General features: G+C 46.8%; 1 protein-coding gene across 1 annotated transcript in view; it reads left to right on the forward strand.

Annotated features, from left to right (window-relative positions):
* LOC119956270 (protein phosphatase 1 regulatory subunit 12C-like) overlaps positions 1–18,518 on the forward strand; it is a 77,093-nt gene that overhangs the window by 53,773 nt on the left and 4,802 nt on the right. Inside the window, exons 15-19 of the mRNA XM_038783338.1 lie at positions 847–952; positions 6,427–6,554; positions 10,829–10,878; positions 14,526–14,637; positions 16,913–17,017. Of these exons, the coding sequence (XP_038639266.1) occupies positions 847–952; positions 6,427–6,554; positions 10,829–10,878; positions 14,526–14,637; positions 16,913–17,017 (501 nt within the window). The remainder of the gene's footprint in view (positions 1–846; positions 953–6,426; positions 6,555–10,828; positions 10,879–14,525; positions 14,638–16,912; positions 17,018–18,518) is intronic.

Below are 18,518 nucleotides of genomic sequence, written 5' to 3' on the forward strand. Positions count from 1 at the left end.
CGCTGTGCATTGCTGGTGTTTTCTTTCCCCTGTGCCATAAGGCGACGCTAGAGTAAAAAATGTTTTAAATCTATTTACTACAGAATATGCTTTGGGATTTGCCAAACTAAATTATGACGGCAGGTTGCATAAACTAGATCTGTGTTCCATTCAGTGTAGAAGATTTAATTGAGCTGTTTAAAATGAGTTAATAGGATAGGGAGAGAAAGAGAGATTATTTCCTCTGGCGAAGAAACTCCAGGACAAGGGGGCATAACCTTAAAATCAGTGCTGGCTGTTCAGGGATGGTGGCAAGAAGCAGTACTTCACACACCAGATTGTAACGTCCTTCACATCATTGGTGTACTAAAACATATTTGGAGTTTAGAAGGATGAGGGAAGATCTTACTGAAACTTACAGGGTACTGCGATGCCTGGATAGAGTGGATGTGGAGAGGATGTTTCCACTTGTAGGAAAAGCTAGAATAGAGGACGCCATCTCAGACCAAAGGGACGATCCTCTGAAACAGAGATGAGGAGGAATTTCTTCAGCCAGAGGGTGGTGAATCTGTGGAACTCTTTGCCGCAGAAGGCTGTGGAGGCCAAATCACTGAGTGTCTTTAAGATGAGATAGATGGGTTCTTGATCAATAAGGGGATCAGGGGTTATTGGGAGAAGGCGGGAGAGTGGGGGATGAGAAAAATATCAGCCATGATTGAATGGCGGAGCAGACTCGATGGGCCGAGTGGCCTAATTCTGCTTCTATATCTTATGGTCTTATACCCCATTTAGCTGCTGGGGGTGTGAACATTTATATTCTAGCCCCTCTGACCTAACAATATAATGGTTTCTCTGTTGCCTCTCCAGGAAGTGGGCAGTCGACTGAGACCCTTGACCAGCGAAGGCATATCGTTTACTTCAGCATACTCCAGATATGCTATTCCTTCAGCTTCGGTTATAGGCTTGAACAAAGGTAATGTAAAATTATATCCGCAATAATTTTTTTTTAGTTCTTTAATTGTCTAAATTTCCCGTAACTCTGGTCGTAATATGCACCTAAAAGTAGTTAGTGGTGTGGTAATTTTATCCACAGGAACATTAACTCCTGAGATCATTTGCAAACCAAATGGAAGTAAAACAAAACTCCAGTAGTGAGGCAGCATATTTAACCAATTGGTTCTTGCAACAAACCCCTCGGGAAGCTGGCACCAGGCATTACTGTGGTCCAATAGATCTTCCTTCTCAACTCTTCGCAGCTACCTTTTTTGGTTAGAAGAATTGGCGTTTCCAAATCAATCTTGTGTCTGATCACATCCAATGGTGCTTTTAGAGTTGGCTGATTTTAAAAAGAAATGTTTAAAAAACCCAAAAAGTCAGATGGGGCCCTTGGCTAAACGTCAGTGCAGCTCTCCCTCAGTACGACACTGAAGTGTTAGCCTAGACGTCTACAGTGGGGCTTGATCGCGCAAACCTCTGACTTGGCGAGTGTATTATCAACGTGAGTCACAGCTGAGGCCAGTCTGTGGTTGGATTACCAAACAATACTTGCTTTAATTTTCAAAAAACATGCACGTAAAGTAATGACAATTTAGCAGCCGAGTCATTTTATACTTGAGGATTCTGCAAATAAGTTGTTGAAATCAAAGAATTGGAATCAGGAGACCCTCTTGTCGTAAAGGCAACATTAAGTTACAGCACCTCAAAGTCCTTGATGTTAAATATATTTTCTTCCAGATATAGCAATGGCCCAACAGATGGTGTACGGTTGAGAGCATGTACTTGTTAAATAGGCCATGCAACCCCTTGAGCCTGTTACAAATTCCGCTCTGCTGCTATGCCAGAGTTTTGTGAGCTTCCCACTAGACCATATAATCCATGATTGACTAGTTAATTGAGACACCCTGGAACAAAACTCTACAAATGCCTAATATATTAGACATCACACTTGAGAGCATTCTTAATTTGAGCGTGCAAGCAAAGAGATGTCAAAACAGCCGCTCATTGCAAAATCAGAACTCTGGATCAGACACACGGAACAGCACAAAGCAGGACATAACTAGGGGAAATAACCACTCCAGCCGAGTTCTCATTGCTGCTTTTCTGCATTGCTTAACCTGTTGTAGTCATGAAAGAGGTTAAGTAATTAACTTTTAGCACTGGACAAAACTGCATGCCTCCCAAGCCAGCATGCTGCCACCACGCACGTTGAAGGGAAGTGAAATTTGTGAATATTTTCCCTTCCTTTTGTGAATAAACTTTCATTTATGCAGCCCCTCAAACCTAGAAAAATATCTCGAGTGCTTCACAGGGGGACATTATCAAACAAAATTTGACAGCGAGCCACTTCGAGATATTAGGACGGGCGAACTAAAGCTTGGTTAAGCCAGCTGGTTTTAGGGAAGAGATTAGGAAAAGACGTTCAGAGCTTGTGGCCCAAGCAGCTGAAGGCATAGCAGCCAATGGTGAAGTGATGGAAATCAGATTGTGTATAAAGCAGAATTGGAAGAGCGTAGAGATCTCCAAACGCATAAGGCTGGAGGAAGTTGCAAAGAAAGGGAAGAGGGAGGCCAATGAGTAATTTGAAAACCAGGATGAGAATTTTAAAATCGATAGCAAAATCAAAAGGAAATTCACCCTGAGCAAAACTAGTTACTTGATGGAGCTTTGTTGATGCAGTCTTCTGTAATAACGTTGAGGATGGCCAAGGGCTTCATTTGTGAGTAACAAGACTTTTCTTGCGAAAAATACAGAGAAGGGTGTTGCTTGTATTCTGTTGACAGAAGCGACAGATATACAATGAGTAGGTTGGAAGATTGGCACAGCTGGCTCCCAGCAGAGAGAAGGTCATAGAGAAGCATTGAGGGTCGTTAAGTTGTTGCTCCTAAAAAGCCAGATCAAGACTGGAGAAGTCCATAGAATCTCGACAGTGCAGAAGGAGGCCATTCGGCCCGTTGAGTCTGCACCGACCCTCCAAAAGAGCACTCTACTCGAGCCCTCTCCAGCGCCTGTTCGGGTACATAGAGGGAGAATTCAGAATGTCCAATTCACTTAACAAGCACGTCTTTCAGGACTTGTGGGAGGAAACCGGAGCACCCGGAGGAAACCTACGCAGACACGGGGCAAACGTATAGACTCCACACAGACAGTGACCCAAGCTGGGAATCGAACCTGGGACCTTGGCGCTGTGAGGCAACAGTGCTAACCACTGTGCTACCGTGCTGCCCATAATGGGCCATAACCTCCTGGCTCCCTAGAGTGGGATTTAGGAGGGGGTACTGCAAAGATGTGCTGGGGAATCCTTCTTGGATGTTCCCATGTAACCATTTACTTGGCAATTCTCCAAAAGGGCTGATTTCTCCTGGATAATTGCGATTGGCTAGGAACCACGCGACAAAGCGATTTAAATCACTAACTTTGGATGGTTCTGTCAGTGTTATGCTCCATAGTTACTCAGGATGAGTTAGAAAGAAAAAAGCTCAGTACGGTCGGGCCAGACCGGCCCTTTCCCTTTTTAGGGCAGATATGTCGTTACAGGATGGCAATCCACCACTGATTGCCAATCTGAGGAAGTTATAGGAGTAAAACACTTGGTCTTAGTTACATTTCCTCTGATTTTAAAATTCTCCTTCTAGATGTTCAAATCCCTTTATAGTCTTGCCGCTCCATATCTCTTGTGAAGTCCTCCATCCTTTGAGATCTGAGTGGTCCTCCAATAAAATACTCTGTTTAATATATACCCATGAGATGTATATCAACGGTGGAAACCCATCAGACGCACAGCATCACCTGCATAAAATTTACCATGACAGTAGAAAAATCTACACAGTAATTCTACAATTTAACAAGAACATTTTCTGGGCTTTAGGTCCGGGGGTGGCACGGTGGCGCAGTGGTTAGCACTGCTGCCTCATGGCGCTGAGGACCCGAGTTCGATCCTGGCCCCGGGTCACTGTATGTGTGGAGTTTGCATATTCTCCCTGTGTCTGCATGGGTTTCACCCCCACAATCCAAAGATGTGCAGAGTAGGTGGATTGACCATGATAAATTGCCCCTTAATTTGGGGGGGTGGGAGAATTGGATACTCAAAAAAAAAAAAAAAAAAATGTTTAAGAAATCTACTTGGTTATGTGGAAAATTGCCCAGGTATGTCCTGTACACATAGCGCAGGACAAATCCAACCCAGCCAGTTATCGCCCAATTAATCTATCTCAATCATCAGTAAATGATGGAACGGGTCATCAACAGCGCTAACAAGTGGCACTCACTAATCTCTTCCTTGACGCTCAATTTCGGTTCAGTCTCATTACAGCCTTGGTTCAAAGATGGATAAAAGAGCTGAATTGGTGAGGTGAGAGCGACGGCCCTTGACATCAAGCCAGCATTTGATAGAGCATGGCATCAAGGATCCCTAGTAAAATGAGTCACTGGGAATCGGGGGGGAAACTCTCCACTGGTTGGAACCATACCTAGCAAAATGGAAGATGGTTGTGTTTGTTGGAGGTCAGTCATCTCAGTCCCGGGACATCACTGCAGCAGTTGCTCAGGGTAGTGTCCTAGACTCCAACCATCCTTCAGCTGCTTCATCAATGACCTCCCTTCCAACATAAGGTCAGATCTGGGGATGTTCACTGATGATTGCGCAACCATTCGCGACCACTCGTATACTGAAGCAGACCACATGCAAATGCAGCAAGACCTGGACAATATCTAGGCTTGGGGCAAGTAATGTTTGTACCATGCAATGGCCATCTCTAATAACAGGGAATTAAACCATCGGCCCTTGACATTCCATCGCTGAATTTCCTCACTAAAAACATCCTGGGGGTTACCATTGACCAAAACTGAACTGGATTAGCCATATAAATGCTGTGGCTATAAGAGCAGGTCAGAAGCTGGAAATCCTGCGGCGAGTAACTCACCTCCTGACCCTCCCAAAAGCCTGTCCACCATCTGCAAGGCACAAGTCAGGAGCGTGATGGAATACATCCACTTGCCTGCATGAGTGGTGGCACAGGGGTTAGCACTGCTGCCTCTCAGCGCCAGGGACCCAGGTTCAATTCTGGCTTGGATCTCTGTGTGGAGTTTGTACTTTCTCTCTGTGTCTGTGTGGTTTTCCTCCCGGGTGCTCCGTTTCCTCCTACAGTCCAAAGATGTGCAGGTTAGGTGGATTGGCTATGATAAAAGTGTCAAGGGGTGGGCAGGTTAGGGTACGGTAGTAGGGGGGAAGTGGGTATGAATCAAGTGCTCATTTGAGAGGTTGATGGGCCAAATGGCCGCCTTCTGAACTGCAGGGATTCGGAGTGCAGCTCCAACAACGCTCGACACCATCCAGGACGAAGCAGCCCGCTTGACTGGCACCACTTCCACAAACATTCACTCCTTCCATCACCAAAGCACAGTGGCAGCCGTATGTACCATCTACATGATGCACTGCAGGAATTCACCAAGGCTCCTTAGGGAGCATCTTCCAAACCCACGTCCACTACCACCCAGGGCAAGGGCTGCAGATCCATGGGAACACCACCGCTTGGAAGTTCCCCTCCAAGTCACTCAAAATCCTTTCTTGGAAATATATCAGTTGTTTGTTGGTTGATGCTGGGTCAAAATCCTGGAATTTTCTCTCTAGCAGCACTGTGGGTGTATCACAGCTCACCACCACCTTCTCCAGGGCAATTAGGGTTGGGCAACAGATTCTGGCCTAGCCAGTGAACCAAATATACTGTAAAAATGATTTTTTTTTTTTTAAACAAGATGATGTTTCCTCTTGTGGGGCAATCGAGAATGAAAGGTCATAGTTTTAAGATTTAAAACCAAGATGACGAGGAATTACTTCTCTCAAAGGGTCGTGAGTCTCGAATTTGCTACCCCAGAGTGCGGTGGTTGCTGGGACATTGAGTAAATTTAAGGAGGAGATGGACAGATTTTTTTTAGTTAGTAACGGGTTGAAGGGTTATGGAGAATGGGCAGGAAAGTGGAGTTGGTAGGGAGTATGGGGGGGATGCTGGTTTACTAGGTCATTGTTCTTTGGCTTACTGGTGTTTGTAAGTCCTTTTTGTACTTTTTGTATGTTTTGATATGATAAAAGTTTAATAAAAATATTTTTTTAAAAAGTGGAGTCGAAGCCAAGGTGAGATCAGCTATGATCACACTGAATGGCGGAGCAGGTTCGAGGGGCTGAATGGCCTACTCCCGCTCCTAGTTCTTGTGTTCTTAGTCTCCGGTTCACATCGGGACCAACTCCAGCCACTTCCTGACGGAATCTCGGTGCGGGAGAAGTTAGGAGCCGAGGGTTTCACAGCCATTCTTCATACCGCCCAGTATCTGTGAGCATTGGTACAAGAGGGTCAGATGAAAACAGAGAAGTACATCTTCTCCCACCGTTAGCTTGTTTTGACAGCGTTTCGGAACATGCCGTAGCTGGAATTGTTCTCTTTCTCCCACCTGCAGAATCGGAAGGCAGCAAAAGGGAAGAAGATGATTCGGACTATAGCAATCAGAACCGGTTATCTGTGCGAGATCGACGGAAAGCCCGAAAAGAACGCAGGTTTACTGGCAAGCCAGAATTCGCAGAAGAGGCAAGTGCTATACCGATGGCCAATCTTAGTGGTGTTCTTCATCTGGAGAGACTTTAGGTTTGCTTGTGTGCAATGTAATTGTAAGCTTCCAAAATGTTGTTCCGTTTTTGTTCCTTTTTGATCCATCTGTCTTTGTGAATTGTCTTGGACAAAGGTTTGACATCTTTTATATTTACAGTAGTAATAAATCACATTGCACATTACCAGTTTGTTTTAAAAATGCTGGTTTACTACAGAAGTCCAGGCAAAGTAAGTGCTCAACAGACCAGATTCTCTCTCAGTCGTGGCAATTTGGTGCCCATGAATCAGATATCTAGACGAACCTTTCAAACGTTCCATGGCAAGCATTTTGTCCACCTTACGTTGACTAGTAATTTCTGTGATGTGGAGATACCGGCGTTGGACCGGGGTGAGCACAGTAAGAAGTCTTGCAACACCAGGTTAAAGTCCAACAGGTTTGTTTCAAATCGCTAGCTTTCGGAGCACTGCTCCTTCCTCGGGTGAATCACCTGAGTCGGGAGCAGTGCTCCGCAAGCTAGTGATTTGAAACAAACCTGTTGGACTTTAACCTGATGTAGTAATTTCTGGTCAGTGTTTTCTCCCCTGTCTGGTGAGAGAAACCCTCCTGCTTTTTGTGACGTTCAGTATTTACAGCTGATTAAAGCCGCTCGAAGTCTACATCCGCTGTTGACGCTTAAATATTTTAGGAGACGGTCGGAAAATAAAGACTTTAGGCTACTGAAATCAGCTGTTTGCATTTATGGCTGGAACTATTTGATTGCTGAACCTGTTATGGTTTCCCTATGCCAATTTGTTAGCACAAATGCACTCAATGTTAGTGGTGGGGAAGAAGCTGCATGTGCTTGATGTACAGACCATGGTAATGGATGTTAATATAATAAGGGACCCAATCTATAGCTGATGTTTTTGTTTTGTGGTCTTCTCAATGTCATTGAAAGATTTCCTCTCCTCTTAACAGGATTTTGCGAAATGCCGATGGTGTTTGCTGAACGTTACTTTGGGGATATGGTGGTGATTCTCAGCTTGCACCAAATACAAAGCTTGTTTGGAGCATCCTGGGAGCGATTCTCCCAAAGGGAGACTGCGTGCCGACTCACTCTGGCATCTCTCCCTCTCCCTCCCTCTCCCTCTCCCTCTCCCTCTCCCTCTCCCTCTCCCTCTCCCTCTCCCTCTCGCTCTCGCTCTCGCTCTCGCTCTCGCTCTCGCTCTCGCTCTCGCTCTCTCTCTCTCCCTCCGCCGGGCCTTGACGCCTGCGTCAAAGCGGCGTGCCGAGAATGACGCGGCCGGCAGCGCCGACGTCATGTCAGCTGCTCATGCGCAGGTTGGCCGGCTCCAACCCGTGCATGCGTGGTTGCCCGTCTTCCCCTTCGCTGTCCCCGCATGACATGGCAGCTTGATCTTGCGGGGAGGCGGAGGGAAAAGAGCGCGTCTCTTAGAGACGCCGGCCCGACGATCGGTGGGCACCGATCGCGGGCCAGTCAACTCATGAGCACGCCCGTGGTGCTTGATCCTCCCTCCGCCCCCACAGGCCCCACACTTACTTACCTGTTGCGCGCTGTTCACGACGGCAGCGACCAGGTGTGGTTGACGCCGGCATGAACCGGTCGGGTTCGTCAGGCCGCTCGGCCCATCCGGGCCGGAGAATCGCCGGTCGGCGTGAAAAACGGCGAGCGGCGATTCTCCAAGCGGCATCACGCAAAACGCGACACGCCATTTGGGGGGGGGTGGGAGAATCGTGGGGGGTGCCAGGGCGGCGTGTCGTGATTCGCCCGGCCATCCCGCGATTCTCCCACCCGGCGTGGGGTGCGGAGAATCGCGCCCCCTGTGTCTGAACTATTTGAACCCATGATTTCTTACAAATTTCTTACCAAAGACTGGCATCCTGCCCTGATTTGTACTCTTGAGTTGGTGAACTCTGTGGGTTTGTGGAGGATCCGCTTTATTCTGATGGATTTGTAATTGTGCCACAGGAATTGCTGGTGGACGTACAAGACTCCCATTGTTCCTTTCATATGTTGGGTTGAGGTCAGTTGTCAAAACTGGGCACTGCTCTGGTTTGTTTGGTGTTAACAGATTAATCCTTTCCTACACATAGTTTTAGTTTATTACCTAGTAGAATATGCTTTGAAACTTTATTCCCCTGTGGATTACAGCCAGTGATTATTCAGCTGAATTTGCTGCACATCACAGGCTTACTTGTCAAAGATGCTTGACTCTACTTCTAAGGAAAGAATCTGAATTGAATTGTGCACGCTTTCAAAGCCTTGCCATCTTGAGATATGAGCTCAGCTGGGCTCCAAGCTGGCAACAGCATTAAATTGCCACCTCCCTCTTTTTGGGAGTGCATTTTGGACAGAGACAGTGAATTAATGAGAGCATTTATAGTGGCTGACTTTTAGCTATGAGTTTATAGAATTACAGAAGAAAGCCACTTGGCCTATATGTGCTAGCCCTCTGCGAGAGCAACTCGGCCAGACCCACCCTTGCCTTTTTCCTGTAACCATGTAAATCTTTTCTCTTCGGTTAATTATCAAATTCCCTGTTGCAAACCACAATTGAATTTGTCTCCACCCACTCACAGGCAGTGCATTCCGGATCCCAACCACCTGCTGAGCTTGCCAAACAATAAAAGGTTTATCCTTCAGGTCGACTCTGGTTCTTTTGCCAATCACCTGCAATCAGTGTGCTAAACCCTCCTACAAACGGAAACCGCTTCTCCCGACCTGCTGTGCAGGTTAGGTGGATTGGCCATTCTAAATTGCCCCTCGGTGATCAACGGCTAGGTGGGGCTACAGGGCTGGGTAGGGTGCTCTTTCAGAGGGTCAATGGAGACACGATGGGCTGAATGGCCTCCTCCTGCACTGAAGGCTTCTATGATTTTGCTCTGTCCAGCTTAGTCATGATTTTGAACGCGTCTGTCAAATCTCCACTCCACATTCTCCCAGGAGAACAGCCTTCGCTTCGCCAATCTATCCACGAAACTGACGTCCATCATAGAATCCCGACGGTGCAGAAGGAGGCCATTTGGCTCATTTAGTCCACGCTGACCCTCTGCAAGAGCCCCCCCAACCAGGTTCCAGACTTATCCCTGGACACCCGAGGGGCCAATTTAGCATGGCCAATCCACCTAACCTGCACAGTCTTTGGACCGTGGGAAGAAACCAGAGCACTTGGAGGAAACCCACGCAGACAGTGGGAGATGTGGAGACTTCACACGGGCAGCCACACAAGGCTAGAATTGAACCCGGGTTCCTGGCGCTGCAAGCCAGCAGTGATAACCACTGTGGTAGAGTGCTGCCATCCCTGTAACCATTGCCGTAAATCTTTTCTGCGCCGTCTGGAATTTTTTCACATTCTTCCAACAGTGCCGTGCCCAGAATTGGACAAAATACTCCAGTTGAGACTGTGCTGCTTTATAAAGGATCACCGTAATCTCCTTGCTTTTGTTCCCTGTTCCTTTTTGAAAGATTCCAGATTCTGTATGCTGTACTGACCACTTTCCCAACCTGCCCTGTCACCATCAATGTCCCACGGTCTCTCTCTCTCTCTATCTCTGCATCTCTTTTATTTTACGATGCCTGCTGCCATTCTTACCACCAAAACGCACTACTTCACACTTCACTTCCTGCGTTAAATTTCATCTTCCACCAGCCCCCTCAAAGCCCACCACCATCCTCCTCACAATGTGCTTACACGTTTTGTGTCATCTGCACGTTTTGGAATTGCGCCCTGCACAACCAAGTCTGGGTCATTAATAGAGATCAAAAGAGCAGTGGTCCTAGCACGGAACACTGAAATGAAATGAAAATCGCTTATTGTCACGAGTAGGCTTCAATGAAGTTACTGTGAAAAGCCCCTAGTCGCCACATTCCGGCGCCTGTCCGGGGAGGCTGGTACGGGAATCGAACTGCTGCTGGCCTGCCTTGGTCTGCTGTAAAAGCCAGCGATTTAGCCCCAGTGCTAAACCAGCCCCTGGGGAACTCCACTATATAATCTCACTCTGTGAGCCTTGTTCCTATTGTTTAGGTTCTTACCCCTCCTTCAATTTCGGGTGGTGCAACTTGCAGTTGTGTTTTTTGGGGGCTACCCATTTATAAATGATACCCAAAGAATAACAATTATGCATATAGGAGGTAAGCTAACTCCCCAATACTATCATTACTCACCAAACACCACTGTGTAGCTGCAGAAGACGGTTGCAGACTGTAAGTTTGTTTGTTTTAATGTGGTGTCTCTATCTTATTGTGTTTCAGGAAGACAACACCGAGCAAATGAATAGTGTGGATACTGCAACGCTGTACAGGCAAGAACATTTTTTATTTATTATTATATATTATTATAGAATTTACAGTGCAATTCGGCCCATCGAGTCTGCACCGGCTCTTGGAAAGAGCACCCTACCTAAGGTCAACACCTCCACCCTATCCCCATAACCCAGTAACCCCACCCAACATTAAGGGCAATTTTGGACACTAAGGAGCAATTTATCATGGGCAATCCGCCTAACCGGCACATCTTTGGACTGTGGGAGGAAACCGGAGCACCCGGAGGAAACCCACGCACACACTGGGAGGATGTGCAGACTCCGCACAGACAGTGACCCAAGCCTGCATTCGCTGAAAAAATATACTTAAGTGGTTCTTGGAGCTTGATGGAACAAAAAGTTGCATTTATATAGCACCTGCTCTGGTCGTGCCAAAGTGCTTCACAGCGCAAGTACCTCATTAACGTGACCCAATTGATGAATTCCTAAAATGTGTTGTTGACACCACCACTCCTAACTCCTTGATTTCCTTCAGCCTGGTGTCGCTGTTCCTCCATATTGCCCTCTGATATTGTTGGTAGGCCTTTACCCAGTTTGGCTCTTTCCCATGGGACTTGCTTAGTACTTCCACTGTCCACCCGCCAAGATGTCCGTGACCCTATATCTTCCAAACTACCGATGCCCATCCCTGGACTTGAGTTCTCACTTGCTGTCCCAAGTACCTGCAAACACACTTGAGGTGTCTCTGTGTACAGGGTCCTATAGAGGCTTACGCTGTTGATTAGAGACACTGCAGAATTTCAGTGTACGCAGTGCTAATATGGACGTGAGTTACAGTTCGATCTGCCTTTATCAATGGTGCGAGAGGTATTTAAAAGCAGAGGCCTGGGAATGGATACACACAATCACCAAGTGACATAGATTTAAGGCAATTGATTGACGGATTGGGGGGAGGGGGGGCGCACGTGTGAAGAAAAGCCTTTTCATCCAGACTGTGATGGGAGTCTGGAATTCACGGCCTAAGTTGGCGGTCGAGGATGAAACGCTCAACTGAAAAGGTACCTGGTTATGCATCTGAGGTGCTGAAACCTGAAAGGCTACGGACCAGGTGCTGGAAAGTGGGATTGAAATGAGCGGCTGGTTTCTTTTCTCCTGTTTTATTTGACCACAGAGGCTGAATGACCTCTTCCTGTCCCATAACGGTTCTGCGTCTTTGAATGGGGCAGGACAAGTTGCAATGGCTGTTAAAAGTGTGAGGGAACCTTAAATTAATAAGTAGAGGCAGAGAGTGTAATGGCAAAGAATTGGTGCTAAACCCTTTTATATAAAACAGTAGCTAAGCCTCGGCAGGAGTAGTGTGGCCAGTTCTTGGCACCATACTTTTGGAAGGATATCAAAGCTGTCGAGTGAACATAGAGGAAATGTACTGGCATAGTTTCAGCAAGGTGGAGAAGCTCGGGATTGTTCTCCTTCGAGGAGAAAAAGTTAAAGAGAGTTTGCCGAGTTCAAATCCTGAAGCACCCTAGATTTAGAACATAGAACATAGAACATAGAACAGTACAGCACAGAACAGGCCCTTCGGCCCTCAATGTTGTGCCGAGCCATGATCACCCCACTTAAACCCACGTAACCCCGTAACCCAACAATCCCCCCATTAACCTTACACTACGGGCAATTTAGCATGGCCAATCCACCTAACCCGCACATCTTTGGACTGTGGGAGGAAACCGGAGCACCCGGAGGAAACCCACGCAGACACGGGGAGGACGTGCAGACTCCACACAGACAGTGACCCAGCCGGGAATCGAACCTGGGACCCTGGAGCTGTGAAGCATTGATGCTAACCACCATGCTACCGTGAGGCCCTTTGAAAGGTAATTGGCAAAAGATCTCGAGGTGACATGAGGTGGGAGGGGGGGAATTACGCAGTGATCCGGAATGAAAGGGAATACTTAAATGAGGACATCTGCAGAGCTATTTAGAATGGGACTAACTGGATAGTTTTTTCGAAGAGCTGGTTCAGGCATGAATTGCCACCCCCTGGTGTTCCCATTCTATGATTGCCAGCAATTCCTGTTTTTGATTTCCGTTGGCCAAATCTAACTTGCCAATTTGAAAAATAGTAGCCCTGAGAAAGGACTGATCTTCCTTCGCCATGATAGGACTTTGGATGGGAAAACCTTGCAAAACAAACGAAAAGAAGAACCTAGGTTGCCCATCACGAAATTCTGTTAAAGGGGACATGCATCAACCTCTTGCATTCTTCATTGCTGTTCTGCTATTTCCTGATGATGTAGAAATCTAGAGCCCTCTTTCCCCAATACTCAGGGTACAACTGGAGCTTTCAAAACTGAGATGGGTAGATTTCTGTTAGTTACAGGTATCCAGGGGTATGGAGTTAAGATACCGATCAGACGTGATATTGAAAAGTACAGCAGGCTCGACAGATTCAATGGCCTTCCTGCACTCCTGGGATTCGGTGTTATTCAAAACACTAACTTCTCTCGTCAGAATGCTTATAACCAAAGTATTTCTGAAGTTTCTGGATTATGGATAACATTAGAATTTTTAATGGTAATTTTGATTTCTGCCGAATTAGCCAACTTTTCCCCCTCTTGTCATCCATTATATCTCTCCTACAACCTTCCCACTGAAACAGCCAGAGGCTGCTCCATTTATCTTCAGCAGCTATTACTCTTCTCTTCCTAGAAGCTCTAATTTCATAGAATTTACAGTGCAGAAGGAGGCCATTCGGCCCATCGAGTATGCACCTGCCCTTGGAAAGAGCACCCTACCTAAGCCCTTATCCCCACCTATCCTTTTTTTTGGACACTAGGGGCAATTTTAACTTGGTCACTCCACCTAACCTGACATCTTTGGACTGTGGGAGGAAACCGGAGGAAACCCCCTACAGATACGGGGAAAACATGCACACTCCGCACAGATAGTGACCCAAGCCGGGAATCGAATCTGGGACCCTGGAGCTGTGAAGCAACTGTGCTAACCACAGTGCTGCCGTTTTGGATGGACTGTACACCGTACAAGCAGGATCATTACAGTGATCATTTCGCGATTTGTTGCAACGTCACAAGTTGTGTGGGCCTGTTCAAAAAAAAAAGATCCAGCCAACTAGTGTTACCAGATTTTGTATTTCCAAGTTACGGTGTAATGAAATGTCGTCAGCATTGGCTCAGTAAATTCATCTGTTTTCGGAACCAGAGACCTGCAAATCAGAAAAGTCCCATGTTTGATCCAAGGTCATCTGATCGTAGCTTGGTCAATGGGAGAAAAGAGCGGTGCATTCGGTTATTAAAAAGAGCAAAATCGGATCTAGTTCTAACTCATTATCATCCTTGCTGAAAATGTATAGTGTGTGGACATCAGGTGAGTGATGACTAGCCTGCCCACACATGGACAAGGATCATTTGGAGTGGTACAGCAGTGCACTTAACACTTTTGCAGCCGTGTCCTGGTAAGGAAATATGACTTACAACATAATCGACCACCACAGAGAAAGGGGGAGTGCGATCCTCACAAGCCAGGCAGTCACTTAAACCTCTTGCAAAAGTTTGTTAGGGTCCCCTCGGTTTTGTCTGTAATTAATTTGCTTGTCAGTTGTACGTTTCCTCCACTTGTTCATCATGACAACCCTGCCGGCTAACAAATCTCTCTCTCATTGGTGACAGGTATGGCCAAAGTCTGAGCGATCGGATGACTGATCGGATCCTAAGCAGAGATGGGACTTCCTCCCACTCCAGTACAGGGATAATGGCGGGCGGCAATAACGACTTCAGGAAGGTAATTGTTATAATGTGTGCGCATGTGCTTGAGACTGTGATGCTATATCTTTTTTTAAATATAAATTTACAGTACGCCATTCTTTTTTTTCCAATTAAGGGGCAATTTAGCGTGGCCCATCCACCTAGCCTGCACTACTTTGGGTTGTGGGGGGGGAAACCCATGCAAACACGGGGAGAATGTACAAACTCCACACAGACCGTGACCCAGAGCCGGGATGGAACCTGGGACCTCGGCGCCGTGAGGCAGCAGGGCTAACCACTGCACCACCATACTGCCCCTAATGCTATATCTTAAGTGATTCAGTCCATGTAATTAGGCAGTGACCTAGAGCCAGGTCACCATGAGCTAACGGAACAGTGCCCCTACTTTCGAATGGAATGTTTAATTTTTTGAATCATAGAATTTGCAGTGCAGAAGGAGGCAATTCAGCCCATCGAGTCTGCACCAGCCCTGGGAAAGAGCACCCTAGTCAAGCCCAAGCCTCCACCCTATCCCCATAACCCAGTAACCCCACTTAACCTTTTGGACACTAAGGGCAATTTAGCATGGCCAATCCACCTAACCGCACATATCTTTGCACTGTGGGAGGAAACCGGAGCACCCGGAGGAAACCCACGCAGACACTGGGAGAACGTGCAGACTCTGCATCGACAGCGACCCAGGCCGGAAATCGAACCTGGGTCCCTGGAGCCGTGAAGCAACTGTGCTGCCGTGCTGCCCTACTGTGAAGCACAATAATTTCACCACATGATTCTTCACCTTGATTTGAAATTCTGAAAACTCTGCCTATTTCCTCAAGACAACTACTGCAATAGCCCCAGAGTCTACGCAGCCCTGTGCAGTGTCCACAAAGCATCTTTGTATTGCTTTCAAAGAAAATGAACTTGTATTTTGTCTCCCCTTTGAGCTCCCCTGGCAAGACCTTTGGTAATATGGTGAGGTCCACAGGATTGTTATAATAGTGTTGCTTTACCTCCTGTAGATATGCTTGACAGGTGAAGCCATACCAATATCTCCCAGCACTTTGTGGAACTTCTACAAATACTGACCAGTGTATTACTGAGAACAAATGAAGCTCACTGTAAACAACGATGGGCAGCCAAGAGCAGTATTTAACAATTGGGGAATATGGAGTGAGGCACTGCATAGGGTAAATAGGGCCTCCTCTTGTGCAATGATGAGCCTGATACAGTTTAAGCTGGTGCACAGGGTGTATAAGACTTGGGCGCAGGCCAGCGAATCACGTGCACATGTTTTGGGGTTGCGAAAAATTGGGAAGATTCTGGGCGTGAGTGTTCACGGTCTTAGCCAGGATAGTGGAGGAGGAGGTGGAACCGGACCTTTTGGTTGCGATATTTGGGGGTTTCAGAGAAGCCGGAGCTCCTATGGAGAGGAGGAAAGCCGATGTCTTGGCTTTCGACTCGCAGATTGCACGGCGGCGAATTTTGCTAGGATTGGTGGTCGGCATCGCCACCGGGGGCTAGCGGTTTGGTTGGGTGACCTGTACGACATCCTGCGATTAGAGAAGATAAAGTATGAGTTAAAGTGGCTCCTCAGGAGGATTTGAGGAAAGGTGGGGGATGTTTGTGACCGTGTTTGAGAAGCTGTTCATCGCAGGGGAGGGTTGAAAAAAGGGGAAGAATCTGTACAGACTGTATAGTTGATTGTTGGGAAGTATGTTTCCCGGGGTGTTTATTCGCTGTGACCTGTTTTGATACAGTTTGTAATAAAGTACTTTTTTTTTTAAAGAGCAGGATTTAAACTAATCCAGTTATTAGACAATGCAAGCACTCTTATGTTGGTGAATCATTTATGTCAATGGGTGCCAGCTTGGCTTGCTTGAATGCTTCCTTACTTGGTCAGAAGGTTGAAGGTTCAAGCCCTCGATCCGGACCTAAACTGGCCCTCCAATAGTAAAATGTCAGATTGAGACCTTAAGCTATGGTGCCATTCGTCTACTTAGGTAGACATTGAAGTTGCATAGTTTTAGTTGAAAGTTGACTAAGAATCTTCTCAACACCTATTCCTTTCTTGCCCAATGTCTTTTTTTAAAAGTGGTAATTTGACCTGTTGCTGTTTGTCCAGTGTTGCTGTTACAATTGCTGTTACAGTTGCCAATGAGCCAGCATTTAGTCACCCCTTGCATAAAGAGCTTTGAGATAGTTCACGAGTGCGATAACACTATAAATGCAGGGCTCTGACGTGATTACTCTGCATGTCAAGCAATCCTAACTACAATGCACATCACAGCAAGCCTTCCTGCCCTATGCAGATGTACGAGGTGGTCCTGTCTGAGAACGTGCGATTGAAGGACGAGTTACGCGAAGCACAATCTTACCTCACACAAGCTAATCAGGAATTGGAGAGGGTGTTGCAGGTAAGAGACTAAAGTTGTGAGCCTCTTGCTTAGAAGTGTTAATTGTGCACCTCCGCTTGTGGCATTGTGGACCTGTTATCACCGGAGTCTTTGCCTTTTGTGTGCATATTGTTAGTTGCTTTCTTTCTAATACAGCTATATTGACCATGTGTGTGCCGTTGACATTAAAAATGGAATACATACCAATTAGTGCTCATTCTGGAAATGCTTCAGTTTCGCATTGTGATTTTGCATTTCCTCACCTCAACCTCATTTGACAGCAGTGATTGAAAGCCCACTGATCTCTCGCTCTTGTCCAAGTGGGCGTTTTTCACTGCAGTCCTAGAACATAGAACAGTACAGCACAGAACAGGCCCTTCGGCCCTCGATGTTGTGCCGAGCAATGATCACCCTACTTAAACCCACGTATCCACGTAACCCAACAAACCCCCCCCCCCCCTCCCCCCTCCCCCCCTCCCCCTCCCCCCCCCTCCCATGTGTACAACCATGAAAATTCAATCCAGTTCTCCTGCAACATTCAAATGGGTACCACAACCACTGTCTATTTAATATGCAGCAGGGTAGCACAGTGGATAGCACTGTTGCTTCACAGCGCCAGGATCCCCGGTTTGATTCCTGGCTTAGGTCCCTGTCTGTGCGGAGTCTGTACGTTCCCCCCGTGTCTGCGTGGGTTTTCTCGGGTGCTCCGGTTTCCTCCCACAAGTTCCCAAAGACGTGCTGTTAGGTGAATTGGACATTCTGAATTCTCCCTCCGTGTACCTGAACAGGCGCCTGAGTGTGGCGACCAGGGGCTTTTCACAGTAACGTCATTGCAGTGTTAATGTAAGCCTACTTGTGAGACTAAAGGTTATTATACGTGGTGCAATATTTAAAATTGTTAACTGTGTCTCAGTGTAATCTGGCACTAGTATCCCCACCTCTGAAACAGAATGTTATGGGTTCAAATCCCACTCCGGGGCTTGGGCACACATTCGAAGCTGAGGTTTCAGTGCAGTACAGAGGTAATCCTGCCTTGTTGGGAGTTGCCATTCTACGAACAGCGTTTTAAGCTCAAGGCTACCTATTCTAGTGGCTCAGGTAGATGTTAAAGATCCTTTAGGATTATTCGAGGAAACCTGGAGCATTCTCCTGATAGCACCTCATCCCCCCCCCCCCCCCCCCCGCCAAATCCAGCCATTACGTCTCCCATCATTTAACCCCACAAAAAATAGATTCAATTTACTTGCTGCTTGTGGGACCTTACAAAGAAAAAGATACGTCTGTGCATTTGCCTACATTGGAATAGTGATTTCATAAAATCATTTGTTGCACGTGCAGCACTTCAGAACACCCCGGGAGGTGATTAGATGCTATAGAGAGAAAGAGAGAATGCTGGGCAAACTCGGCAGGCCTGGCAGTACAGTCCCTTTTCCTCTCTGTACGGATGCTGGGCTTTTCCAGAATCCTCTGCTGTTTTAGATTCCAGCACCTGCAGTATTTTGTTTATCGCTATAGAGAGGAA

The sequence above is a fragment of the Scyliorhinus canicula genome, chromosome 23, assembly GCF_902713615.1.
Source record: "Scyliorhinus canicula chromosome 23, sScyCan1.1, whole genome shotgun sequence".
In the NCBI taxonomy this organism is placed as follows: domain Eukaryota; kingdom Metazoa; phylum Chordata; class Chondrichthyes; order Carcharhiniformes; family Scyliorhinidae; genus Scyliorhinus; species Scyliorhinus canicula.